The sequence below is a fragment of the Plectropomus leopardus genome, chromosome 24 (assembly GCF_026936395.1).
Source record: "Plectropomus leopardus strain MGB_pleo_1.0 chromosome 24, ASM2693639v1, whole genome shotgun sequence".
NCBI lineage: Eukaryota > Metazoa > Chordata > Actinopteri > Perciformes > Serranidae > Plectropomus > Plectropomus leopardus.
In genome coordinates, this window is record NC_142199.1 from 8,721,415 (window position 1) to 8,735,541 (window position 14,127).

A 14,127-nucleotide genomic window follows, 5' to 3' on the forward strand; every position below is an offset into this window, starting at 1 on the left:
GCCGCGGCGGCTCGCGAGCTCGGATGTGTGTTCTGGAGGAGTGACACGTGCTGAAGAAAAAAAAAACTTAAAAAACATAAAAAAAATAATAACGGACACATCCAGGAGTTTTATTTTGTTTTAATATTTTTACTGTACATAATTTTTAAGGTGGATATTTGTATCTTAAATTTTACTTGAACTGGGAAGAATTAAGTCAACATCTGAGCAACCATGGGAAGAGGAGTGAGTATAAATCTTCTCTGTTTTGACTCTGGGTATTTTGAGATATGTGGCGTAAAAAGCTGGATTTCAAACTTCATTCAAACAAGTGGTTTTGTTAAATCGATGTTGATGTTGTCAGTGGGGAGGTAGAGGATCACATGTGCGAAGATAAGCCTCCTTTTCCTCTCAAACATGCTGATTTTTAAGTACTCTCGGGGACTTCCGCGTTTTCAACCCCCAAAGCACAAAACCCGCTTTCATTTAACTAGGCTGCCGGGTAGAAGAGCTCCTAAGAAATAAGTTTCCATCGCTCACAAAGATGCTTCTCAGCGCCTTCAAACGGATCGGTGTCCGGTTACATAACGGGATGATCTCAAACGCCTGGACTGTCAAAGTTTTTCTGGCTAACGATATTAGCTGCTGCGACGTTGCAGCTGTGGAAGTTACACTGTTTTGAAGTGAGAAAATAACGGCATGAATGGCTGCGGGGGTTATTTCACAGTGTGGAGGCTCTATTTTGGTCTATTTTGAGTGAAAAATAGTTCAGATTTACTGTATGAGTGTATAGCAGATATAGAGAGTAGTTTCCCGTCAGTGATGCTCTCCCCTCAGGAGAAGAAAACAGTTTGGTGTTTTGCCACTTTTTGCAACATTTTGCTATTTCAGTGTGGCACTTTTCCGAGCAGCTCTGGCTGGGCAGCAGTGGGAGGGCTGTGTTGAAAAGTCCAACCCACGTTTTTCCTCTTGCTGAGAGATTTGGAGCCCTGTGACCAATTATCTGCAACTTATCTTAAGTCAGATCTGCACACCTTTTAGGGAGAATGGCTGAGAGTGAGGCTGCTTTTTAGGCTGACACACTTTTTGCATGCTACAAAATGAGAAAAAAATGCATTTTAGTTTGAGGAAATGGCACATAAAAAGATGCATTTTTGATTGTTTTTGCTGCACAGTCTTTCATAGCTCGGATAATATGAAAACTAGCAGTCATCCATCATTGACAGATTACATATTTAGCGAGAAGAATATGTAACATCACATAGAAATAGTATTAATGTTGCTCTTAAACAGTGTAATGTGAGGTTTCAAGCTTGGCAAGAAGATCTCCATCTTTTCTCCTCTCCTGCAAGGCTGTGTGGCTTCAAACGTTCAAGTGTTGTTGTATTCACGCGCCGTTGTTGTTTTGTCCTGATATCTGCAACATAGTATCTTAAGTCAGATCTGCAGACCTTTGAGGGAGGGTTTCTGCTTTTTAGGTTGACACACTTGCATGCTGCAAAATTAGGAAAAAAAATGTATTTTTTAGGAGGGAATAGCATATGAAAAGGTGCATTTTTGATTATTTTTGCTGCACCACTGTTCAAAGCCTGGATATTATGTCATGGGAATTGCAATTCTTGCAATTTGAAAATGTCGTTTCACAAAACAGTGTGAAAGTTGTTCTTAAACGTAATGTGAGATTTCAAATTTAGTAAGAAGATCTCCATCTTTTCTTCTACGCTGTCTTCTTCTCTCCAGGGGTATTCGGCTTTTGTTGTTGTTGTTGTTGTTGTTGTTGTTGTTGTTGTTGCATTCACGCGCAGTTGTTCGCCTTGTTATTCACTAAGTACCAATATTTCCACTGAAAGTGAGATTTTAATGAGGCATCCATTTGCGGCTGTCATGTCAAAAGAAGAATGAGACCCTATAGCAGCTCCTCTGTTATTGTTTTTGTAAATTCTTGCATTCACACGCTATTTTTGTGCTGTTACTTATTATAAAGTACCATTATTTCCAGTTACATAGAAATGTTGACAGGAAGCATCCTTTTGTTACTGTCATGTGAAAACATGAATGAGATCCTGTAGCAGCTGCTCTTCTTATTTTTCCTTTATTTTCCACAAACTTGGATTGTATGGGATGAAACTGAAGCTCGTTGTATGAAATATCAGCCGTCGCCACACCCTGCCATTCTGCGCAACAGAAACACTCATTACAGATTCAGCCCGCGAGGGATGGAGAGTTGGACGGAGGGAGAGGAAGATGGACCGGGAGAGATCTGGCGGGAGATGTGAAGCAGAAAGGCTCATTCAGTCTCCTTCCTCCTCTCCTCCTGGAGCTCATTTACGATTCTAAAAAATCTTTGCTCGCTCTCTCTTGGCTTCTTGGCCGCTGCTGGCTTTCTTTTCCTCCCATATGTGATGAAAGCCATGCCCTGCCCCCATCCGGCCTCCCTGCTCTTCCCCACTGCGCCTCCTTTCCTGCCCCCTCCTCTCCTCCGATACATTGGGCTCTGGCACAGACAAATAGCGAGACTCGGACGAGATAATCGCCGCTCCAGAGTTTCCCGATGCGAGCAGAGAGAGGCGGAGGTGATGGTGGAGATGGGTGAGGGAGGAGAGGGAGGAGAGGGAGGAGGTTGTTTTGTTGTAATGGAGAAGAATCGGGGCGGTGAGAGGGAGCACAGGTATGAGATGACTCTAGCAGCGCTGATTGTTTTTTCCAGTTTCCCCCTCGTGTTTTGGGCATGCACCTCCCGCTCATTGCAAATAAGAGATTACCCTCTCGCTGCCCCTTTCATGCTTTTCAGTGTTTTCTCATCACATCGGCAGCACTGTGCAATAAATGAAAAAAAAAAACAGCAGCAAAGGAGCTGAGAGGAGCGAGATTGGAGGAGGGATTGATTGCTTCAGAGAGGGAGGTGCTGGTGGGGGGTGATATTAGGGGGAGCCAAGAGGCACCAGTTGCCGCATTGCCACCGTTGAGCAACTCAGCTCTTAGACATGATAGAGGAGGGAGAAAAGGAGGCAGGGTGGGTCTGAAAACTGATACATTTCTATAGTGCAATATTCATGTTTTACTCTGGATGGCACAACTTTAAATGAAGGGATGTTTTGGAAGGGGAGCAGGAAAATAAAGCTGTAAATCGTCTGCTCTTTGGTGGATAAACCAGTCACCGTCCTAACAGATGACTGGTTCACTGGGCAGCGATGCAGAGCAGAAACTGGGAGACAGCTGTCAAACTCAGGGTAGACCAATGGGGGAGTCCAACTGAATATTTCATAATCTCACTAATCTCAAATTTTTAGAAAATCATCCCAAAATGGTTATATTTGGAAAAAGATTATTTTACTTTTTCCAGCTCATAAACTACCACAGGGATGACTTTCTTTTGTATGTTGATGCTGAAGTTAGTGTCTCCCTGGTTCCCTTGTCAAAAAGCCAGTGGGATTTTTCCACTGGATTATTGCCGAAAAAAAGTTCTCTGGCAAACAAAAGTTTTAACAGTGTTTCCCACAGAATTAGAATTTCTGTGAGGCAGTCTCTGTGCGTCCCTGTTTCTGTGGCTCTGTGTCCTCTCTCTAAGTGTAGACGTTTTGAACTCAATTTTTTCTCCTCGGCAGCAGTTTGGGTTTGAGATGCTGGTTTATTAATCTGTCATTCCAGTAAGAGCTGATCAGATGGAATCAGACGCACAGCTGCAAACTTGGAGCCGGTGCAATGGGTGCTGAAGTTTCACCTTCACTGCGCCTGACGTTCTGCCGCACCGTCTGTGCCCAGACTGCGCTCTGTTTTTAAAGAAATCTAAAAGTTTCAAAATTCACATGTTGGATATTTTTTGACCAATTTTATGTCTTAAATCAAAACTTGAAAGTCTCTTAACCCTTTGAAACGTGGATCAGCATCACCTGTCTTGTGCTGCATTCACACACCTTCACAGGTATTTCAAAGTTCAAAATCTGAGCAAATTGGTTTTTATTTAAAAGGAAAAAGGCAATGAGTAACTTCGCAAGAACTGTCCCACAAATTTTAAGAAATAAGTAAATTTTAAAAATTATTATTTTTTCCAAGCGAGGGAAAATATAGTATGATGTAGTAGTATGATATAATTAGTTGTAAAATTATTTTACGGGATTATTACTATTATTACTTAAGCCCCTGTTTTTAAGTCATTTCGTTTTGGCTTTTTGATTTTTATTTTTTTTTAAATTTTTTTTTTTACTTCTTTCATCTAATTGTTAAGTAATTTTCTTTTTTGCTAATTTTTGGATAATTTCTTTTTAAGTTACTTATTGCCTTTTTCCAATGTTTTTAAAACAAATCTAACCGTTTTGCTCAGGTTTCCTAGGGTTAAGCTTTTATTAACCACAGACCTTACTGGGACATGTAAACAAAAAGGGAACCAGGAGTGCCAAAATGCGAACTCATTTTGGGGTTTTTATGGCTCATTTTTGCGGCACTATATTAGATATTAAGATATCAGGATCAGCATCTGTAGTTAAAGCTACCTCTTTTCGTAAGCTGAAGATTTTGTTGATAGCTCAGTGTAGTTCAGTTTGTGTTTCTGTGAAGAAGTTGAACTCCCCAAACGAGGATGTATCTCTTTAGTGGCCACAGATGGCAACACTCAACCACAAACCGACTCCCCCATCTCCACAGTGAGGACTCTGCTGGCTGTTTCACACTGATCTTCCCACTGTGAGCTGACCCGGCCTGTCGGCCCCTCGGCCACTTTTCATCTCAGCCAAAGGGGCACCCCGACTACACCTTCACATCCATTCTTCACAGTCTGTTTCTCTCTTGTTCTCTGTGTTTGTACCTGTTTTCCTTCTCTCTGTCCCTCTCTCCCTCTCTCTCTGAGGATTTAACATTCTTTCCGCTCGGCAGTCATCGTGTATTAACCGGGGCTTTTGTCACACGCCACCCCTCGTCTGTGACAGAACACCGCGTACTCCCTCTCTCCTCCTTCCTCTCTTTTTCCCACTCACTCCATCTCAGACGCCTGTAATTCCCCTCGCCTCGTTGTTGCGCCTTGTTTCATCTGTCTTTTTCTCTTGTCTCCCTTCTCTTTGCTTTCCTCTCTGCCTCCCTCGTTCTCGCTCTCCGCCTCTGTTTGGCTAAGCAGCTTGAGCCGTGCGATTTGTTTTCTGTGACAGCTCTTTGAACTTTCACTGCGAGCCTGTTGCTCAGCAAAAGTGGAACATTCGCATTAAAAATAACAAACTCCAGAGCACACTGTTCCTTTGCCCGCGTGTCTCCTACACGAGGAAATCTAAACTTTTCCATGCCAAAAGAAAGTCATGTCATAATCCAGGTCTTAAGGATCCTAGCCTGAATCACCAGTAGTTTGCTCATGTGATTATGACAACATGAAAAGTTTGAATATTTGAGACAAATATGTGTAACGCGTTCAGCTTTTCCTCCTCTTGAGGAAATGATGCAACCTGTAGCTGTGGTGTGTTGGCCAGTTAATGTCACGGAGGTGTGGCTTCGGCCTGAAAGTGAGAAAAAAAGAGCCATTGATTTACTTGTTCATTCATTCTGGTCCAGAACAGCTCCAGGATGCCTGTCCAGCTCTTGAATGACTTGTTTTTGCCTAATATAGAGAACAATTTATCATGAAGACTCAGAAAAAATAAAGATCCTTTGTCTTGTAAAATAGCAGATTTACTTACATCTTAATTTTATCATCATGATAAATTAGGAATTTAAGCAACATCCACACTTATCATTTTAAAACACCATTTTAAGAAGAACACAAGCTCAATCCACATGAGCATATTAGCACCTTTTCATATCCGTCCATATTAACATGGATGATATTGTACATCACATGACCGTTCATGTACACTGTCAGCAGATTTTCTGGTCCATGTAGGGCTGGATTGCACCGCTGGACGCAGGAATTGTTGCGGATCACCTGAATAATAGCTTGTCTCTTGTGCATGTAGGTGGTGGTAGCATTATAGCAGGCTTGATCACTGGCCCGTCATAGCAAAATATTACGCACTATACACCCCTCTGGGGTTGTTTTTGACGTTTAGGGACGCCCAGGGTGTCTCATATCGCCGCTACAGGGTGCCCGTGTGTGGCGGTGTCTGGCGCAGATGAGCCACCGACAAAGCTTGAGTTTTTGACGAGGTTCTGAGTGTGACCGGGTTGAGAAAGTGAATTTGTACGTCTGCATCATCATTTTCAACAGTGTCAGTTTCCACTCATATAGACTAAAATGCAAATGTTTTCAAAAGGAACAGGCCTGTGCAGTTTTCAAAAGTGTTCATTTTGGGGGTTCAAACTGCTGGAGTAGTGTAAACTTTGTAAAAGTTACACGTTTTAAAAATGAAAAGGTTAAACTATTGTTGTAGCCTAATGAAGCATGGCTTTGCAGACATTTTGAAATGGAAAAACTGTAAAAAAACAAAACAAAACAAAGAACACAAAGCTCTTAAAGAAATAATTGTGTGTGTTCTTTGCTGAGGGTTTTGACTTGGTGAAAGTTGACATCACTTTTCGTTTATGAAATTTTAAGTTCCTTAAGAGCAACATCTGTCAGCAGAAGGATTTTATATTACACAGGACTGCAATTTTAAGACTTAAGTGTTCCTTTCCCATTTAAGGTTAGCAGATATTATAGTGCAAAGAGATGTTGAGTCTTCTACATATTCAGCTGTTTTTCTGCAAATTTCCAGAGGTAGTTTACTGCTGTGTGGTCGGTCATATGATGAATCCGCATTCACATGTCAAACAGCAAACAAAAGCACTGTAAGTTGAAGGTGGCAGTTTGTAAATGCTTCATGTCAGTGGTGTTGTGCGTCACCGTGGCAGGAGAAAAGTGCCCAGAAAGTTTCCAACAAGGAACGGCATTGATTCATTCATTCATTCACTTTTGTTCTGCTGGAAGAACGCTGTAAGTTTCACAGGACGTGAAGTGAGTGTTAAACACGGCGGCGTGTAAATTAACACACTTTCTTTTCACCGTTTAAACAAAAAAATGCAGTTGGAGGAAATGAAAGAATAAAGGAGCAGGGAGAGGTATGGGGGAAGAGAGAGGGGACATTTGGGAGAAAGAGAGGGGGGGAGGGGCTACAACGCTCAACTCTGTCCATTCACATATCTAAAGAGGTGTGGCAATAGTCGCTGGTAGCAACCGGGCAAAGTCCCAGAGCTGTGTGTGTATGTGTGTCGGCACAGTTGAATGAGCAGCTTGTGTATCTGGCAAAAGACCCTGGCACCAGGAGGGACAGTTCATAGGAATTCAAGTCCGCCTGTAAAGAGTGTGTGCTTTAAAATATGCGAGCGCTTGACCGAGCGCTCTCCTCTGATGTAGGTTTGAGCCTGCAGGACGTTGTTCTCTCAGGCGAGGAAAAAAAGGGAGGGGGGGGCTCAAAAATTCTTGGTTAAGTTGTGGTGTTTTTAGGGCTTTTCATTGCTGTTCAGAGAGGCTCGTTCATTCAACTGTTTGAAGGGTTCTCGTTGTCCTTCAGTTTGACATATCTTTCATTTTCACCAAAAATCCTGATGACGTTCATTCAGTTTTTCCCGACCAAGGTGCAAAACTTGAGTTTGCAGCCTTTTTCAGCTGACCCAGGAACAGTATTGGCCGTCATTCACAAATGAAAACAACAGTTTAACTCGTATAACTGAACTTGACGTCACTGAATGAGGCATTTCAGTCTGTAATCTGCACTCAGACTGTGATCAAATTGAGCTGCAAATAAGCTGCATTTTTGTAAAGTTTTGTCTCTTGGCCTCAGTCCATTATGAAATTCCCACAAATCTCCATAAAAGCTGAAGTGGCCCACATGCCCCTGGTCTTAACAGTCACATGAAAAGATTTCTGAGCCCTTTGTTTGTGTTTTTGATGCAGATTTTATGGAAGTTGTTCAAAGGGCCATTGTTCTGTGTCCAGTAGGCTTCTGTGTGTGTGTGTGTGTGTGTGTGTGTGTGTGTGTGTGTGTGTGTGTGTGTGTAATAAAGATTTTTTCATCGGAGTATCATCTCCTTTCTATAAAGCATCGTTCCAATTCTGTGCTCCATAACCTTTTGTCACCCTACTTCCCTTTGTTCCTCCTATTCTTTGATTACAACACTGCGTAAAAAAGACATTTCTCCTTTAATGCATTGCACATATTACAAACACATAAGGTGCATACCAAAAAGGATTTTGGATTTAATTCACTACATATGCTGCAAATGTGTAAGATGGCATGGCTAACGTTTGGAGGCGGCATTGTTATTGGCATTTGCAGAATCTCTATCGGACATAATAACTACATGAACATCTGTGAACTCTAATTGCATTACACAGCATTGGGCATGAAAAGGCTCACTGTAGCATCTCATATAATAATTAGTATAAGCAGCTGGGCTCCAATCTGTGTGCTGATTTTTCACAAATCAGCATCTGGAAATGTAGACTATGATGCCATGCACAAAATAAATAAGATTGTGTCCATCCTGTTAATGCCATTGACCAGAAGAGCTACGTTAGGTTGCATCAAAAATTCCATACTATCATAGCAATAGCAAATTTTCAATAGCAAAATTTCAAAGCTCACAGCAACATATTGCATATACTTTGACAGCACTGCATAGCTTATCGACTGATTGATTGGATTTCAGATGTTCGTTTGAATTCTTAATGACTGATGAATCAATCATCAATTAATTGTTATCATCTCTGATATGAAACTAAAACCACATTAATTGTGTACTTATTTATGTGAAGTATTACAGTATGCAAGCACTGGGCACTACCAGCATAAACACTGCACAACGGCCATAATAGACAATAGTGGACAGCGATAGAGAATAGTCTGTATCATTAGTAATGCTTTAAATGTTATTTTACATCGATATTTTTTAAAATTATATATAAATTGCCAGTAGAGCTTAGGTTTGTATGGGTTACCATCGGTACGTGCCTCCAAGTGGCACCAATTGTGCGTTTTAGCAAAGGCATGACCCGTCCAACTCTAAATTACTCTGTTGCTGCAATCTCACTCCTCTAAACCTAAACAATGCAACCGACGAAGGCTAGCCAATCAGATGGAGAATAGGGCGGGTCCTGCCTTCTCAAACCTGCAAAACGCAAATTCGCGAGTTGTCATAGTAATTGCAGCTCTGTGCGTCCGAGCACATACATATTTTGAATGACAGTACACATATTAAGTATTAAAGGCACCTTTCCTTTCCTATTTATTTTCTAAAGAAACTTGTTTTAAATTATGCTATTTCTTAGTTGTTGTCGCGTGCAATTTCCATAATGCACCAAATGTGGCTCAATATTTTTTCTGAAAAATGTATAGCCTTATAGGTAAAATTGTTCCCACATTTGATCTTATTTGTTTTAGGAATGTTTTCTTACTTATAGACAAGTCGACAAGTTTAAGTGTGAACTTCTGTTAAAACATCGGGGGAATTAGTCTTAGGAACATCCCAGTTAAGAAGTTTTTTGGGGGAAGTGAACAAATTTCTTTGTTTCTTTTTTAGAAAAATGCACTTGTTGGTGTGGACCTTCTTTACTGTGGTTATGGGTACTTTTGAACGGTCTGCAGTTGTAATGCTTCATCAGAAACATCAGAATTATTTTTGTCATCAGTATATTTTGGGGTTCATACAGGTCCTCGAGGTGCTTAAAGTGCCAATGTATAACAGCTCATTTGGCAGATAACTTTTACTGTTATTGAATTATCCACTTTTTCCCCACCTAATTTTAGTGCTCATCAGGTCTCTTCTGTAGTGGAAGAGCATCCTCTTATCGTAATTTTTAGGCGCTGGTAGCATGCGTTTGCTCCATTTATGAATTTTTTTTTTTTCTTGGAACAGATGGTTGTGGAGAAAACAATTTCATCCTTAAAAATAAAAGTTAATGCTTGAAAAAGTACTTTAAAGTCCTTGAATTTGACTAACCCTGTTATTACCATGATGGCTTGTTACTAAAAACTGTGTGAAAAAAGTAAAGTTATACTCTTAAAGATTGAGAGTATTTTCTCATTTTCACAAAATTCACAACTAAATGCTTTTATATATCTAAATATCTACCAGAATATCAAGGTTTTTATAAAATAAAAACAGGATTTGACAACATTTATCATATTCTGATACACATAATGTACTTCTATGTTGTACATAAACAGGAAACACTAAATCTTGATATCTTCACATCTGGGATGTGTGATGGAATTAAAGTCTGTGTTTGACATTCGGTCTCTTGACCGCATTATGTGAATTATTTGCCTAAAGCCAGATGGCCTCGGGGGTCCAGAGGCTAAGATCTGGCCGCACTGATCCAGAACCAGACTCAGTGTTTTCCCAGCTTAGCCGGCCGGGGGGCTCGAGCAACAATAACAACATGTGCTGGGATCACACACTCTGCTCTGGTGACTCTCTGGGAAACTTTAAAAGACTAACGCAGTAGAAAAACAATATTAGTTAGCATATTTCCATGACTGGCTGTGTGCAGGATGTCCATATGTGGTCATTTGGTGTAAAACGTATCGCCCTGTAGAGTTTTCAAAATGGCTGCAGCACTTCACAGTGTGGTCCTGCGTGCAGACAAATAGCTCATTTGTAGTCGCTTGGTCTTTGGGCAGCCTCCCTCGCCCCCCTGCTGGCATGCTAACACCTTTGATCCTTGTACTGTGCTGAATTATAGATGAGCCTTAACTGCTTAATCGATGTTGGCTTCTGCTGTTGCCTCCCGTTACCTGCCTGAAACACACACAGGCTGAACTCTGTGATTTACACACACACACCAAGGAGCCTTTATATTTTTCACCTGTTGATGAGTGATGCAGGTAGCGGTCCTTGTACAACATCACCTCAGGGCGATCGCCACAAACACGAGTATATCGCACCTGGATGCTAGTCGCGGGTCGTCTGTTGTGGGGTAATACGGATGAAATATTTAGTCATACACTCCAGTATAAATATGTTCTGTTATATTGTACATTTTGTTTTTGTGAATTCCTTAAGAAGCCATTGAAAAACTAGACATACATGCTCGACAGTGTTAAGGCGAAGCATCTGCAATACCTCACAGCAAGCATAAGAGTGCGTCTTAGGCCACGTTTAGACGAGAATGGCCCCACTCAAAATGGAAAACTCTCCTTGGTGTTTTTTAAAAAATCTGCGTTCATATGAAAACATTGTCAGAACAATCCTCATGTACAGAGATCCGCAAAAACAGCTTAAAATGCTGAAGTATGCATGTCAGGCCCGTAGTTAGTGAGTTGGGTGCGGCGGTGCCGTCACTGTTCTTACAGGATCCGCACATTACCAGTTTAGACAGCGACAGACGGGGTTGTTTTCTTCTTTACCATGTTTGCTTTTTAAATAAGATCAATATTGTTGCATAATTCATTTCTTTCTCTTCTGATCGAGCATCAAGAGCTTTAGTTTACAGTTTCCCACGATCCTAGTTTACAGGGTGTAACTTTCAAGCACGGGTTTGTGTCTGCTTTATTACTCTGTTAGTCTCGACAGTGTAGAAAAAAGATTTTTCATATCTGTGTGACAATGATATCAGGAGTGGCTACACTGGCCATCTGGACAATGTGGAATAACTGAGTTAGGGTGTGGTGTCTCTAAATGGAGTGTGGACTCATACAGGTGCTGGTGGCAACTCACTGGATTATACCTGCAGCAGGACAGCTGGCAGGATGGATTTGACTTGGGAAATAGTTTTGTCGTGGGTAAGAGATAATAGATATTTTTTTTATCTGTTTACTGTCATGTAATTTTTCCGCTTTTTTTGTGTTTTCCCGACAAATGCAGTGCGTGAATTAGCGCTCCCTTTTGCTGAATTGTTGAATCTTTTCAGGCTTTCCAAATTTAACTTTAGCACCTCTTTCTTCCTTCCTATCTCACCTTCTCTCTGTCGCCGTCTCACACACCCTCTGGCTTCCAGCCGCCTGGAAGACACAATCTTTGCTCGTGCTTTTGTTGCTCTGTCAGTTTCAGTGACTACTGATAATGAGCTGAGATGTATGTGGAGACAGCAGAGAGAGGACAGACGGAGAGAGGACAGACGGTCACTCTGTGGTCAGAGCTGATGGTGTGATAGCAGGTGTCAACTGAGAGAAGAGTCATGCAAATTAAGGATATTTATGTATAAAACATTTTTCTTTTTACAACTTAAATAGGGAGTTTTTTTTAGGGTCAGGTTTAAGCTGTTTAAAATCTCTGCTGCCTCCAGCGAGAGAATTTGTGTCACAGTCAGAGTTAAAATCAACCAAATGTCCCCAAGTGTGTTAACTAGTAAATGACTCCAGTGTGGTTCATCGTTCCACTCTGGGGTTTGGTCGAGACGCTTCATTGGCGAAAAACCACACAAAGATGCACATCTGTTTGAGACCTTCCAGAAGCTAATGTTGATACATACTCCGGTTTCTGATGAACAAAAACAGAGTAAGTGAGGATTGGTGGAGCAGAGTGTTAATATCTTGGGTTTCACCCGCACTTGGATTACTCAGGATTTATACTCAGTGAGCAGAGTTTCAGTCTGATGGAGTTGGACTAAAACAAAAGGAAAATGTTTGTAAAAATCTGCTGTCACAATAGAAAGCTTTGCAAAAGTTTGCAAATCCACAAAAGTGGATCCCCATAGAGTTGTTTTGGCAGTGACAGATGGCACTGGTGTCCATAAAGCCAGGATCCACGACTGTTTTTTCACTCTCCGCTCATCCGACAGGGCTCTTGATCTCACAGCCTAACTGCATGTGACAAGTGAAGGAGTGCCTCGTTTTTTTTCTTGGATTATCAGTTAAAGTTTGTGGCAGTTTGTCTCCCCAATTTAGGCCACAGTTTTCCCAGCTCTAGTTTTGGCACCGTGGATTCTTCTTTTTCTGTCAGGTTCGAGGTGCATTGACCCACATGGAGTCTTAAAAAGATGCAGCATGACAAAATGTCTTCTGGCATTTTGAGTCATCATCAGACATCGCATGTGCTCACGTTGAATCAGACGCACCTCAGCAGCAGTCAGCGTGTTACTCATGCACGGCATCTTTTGTTGCCAGCAGAAAAGTTACGAACGGAAAGTTTCATAACTTTCTTTGTCAAGGATGACCCTCCAAAGCGTTGCAAGATAAATTGGCGGAATCACAGAAAGTTCAAGAGGACAAAAAAAATCCTACGACACAAAATTATGTTAATATACCTGACTGCAGTTTTGCTTTTACATCATCTGGCCCTGAAAGTTTTCAGTTTAAGGCTGTAAGCCGTGGTTGAAATCTAGAGCTGGGGGTATAATGTTGCTTTATCACACAAATAATTATGGTAACTGAGGTTCACTTTGAGAATATTATTCATTCAAACTGCCTTCACATACCTTTTACAGTCAAAAGTTACAGTTAATGAGAAAAAATATTTAATTGAATTGTAGTTATTAATCAAAATGCTGATCATTACAAAGGTGTTACAGCCGAATATATACTTTTTGGGGAAAAAAAGTGTATATGCAGAATTATTCATTGGGTTGCTTTGCATCTTTTTGTGTAATAATGTCTTCTTTTGGCATAGCCTGTTTTTGGGCATTTTTCAGTTTCATTGCTGAGTCTAAACATTTGTTAAAAAAAATAATCAAATCTAAAGAAAAATTACATTAAATTAAAGTAATTAAAACAATTTCATGACTTATTACATTTTTGCCAGGATAAATAAATACCTGTTACCTATTACATTTGAAAAGTAATTTTCCCAACACTGTGTTTTGACCATTCAGGTCACTTTAAAGAACCTGTTTCACTGTGTTGTGTCCTGTCTGTCAGTCGGGCTGAAAGATTACTCACATTCAGACCAATGATGTGATGTAATAGAGCGCAAAATTAAAATCACAAAAGCTGCGATTTAAAAATACAAGGAAAAGTCAGCGGGTCAATAACATCCAAGAGAAAGAGTTCCAGTGGACACTGAACACGTGTTAGCAATCGCAGAGAGATTCTGGCTCATGGGCAGGGGCCAGCGAATGGTTAAAACTAGGTGAGTGGTAGAGCCATAGTCAGTGTGCACTCGCGATTTGTTATCGTTAGTAAATGGTGAAGATTAATATTTATTTTGCATATATTAATGTTTAAACCTGGCACTTTGTTCTGCAGGGCTTTGTCGTTCCTTTTAACTCATTATGGTTGTATTGCATGTGTCAGGTTTCAGGTTACAATATTCTAC

General features: G+C 40.9%; 1 protein-coding gene across 1 annotated transcript in view; it reads left to right on the top strand.

Annotated features, from left to right (window-relative positions):
• The window catches only part of LOC121962711 (sodium/potassium-transporting ATPase subunit alpha-1), a 32,443-nt gene continuing 18,316 nt past the window's right edge, over nt 1–14,127 (top strand). Inside the window, exon 1 of the mRNA XM_042512967.2 lies at nt 1–225. Within this exon, the coding sequence (XP_042368901.2) occupies nt 214–225 (12 nt within the window). The 5' untranslated portion in view covers nt 1–213. The remainder of the gene's footprint in view (nt 226–14,127) is intronic.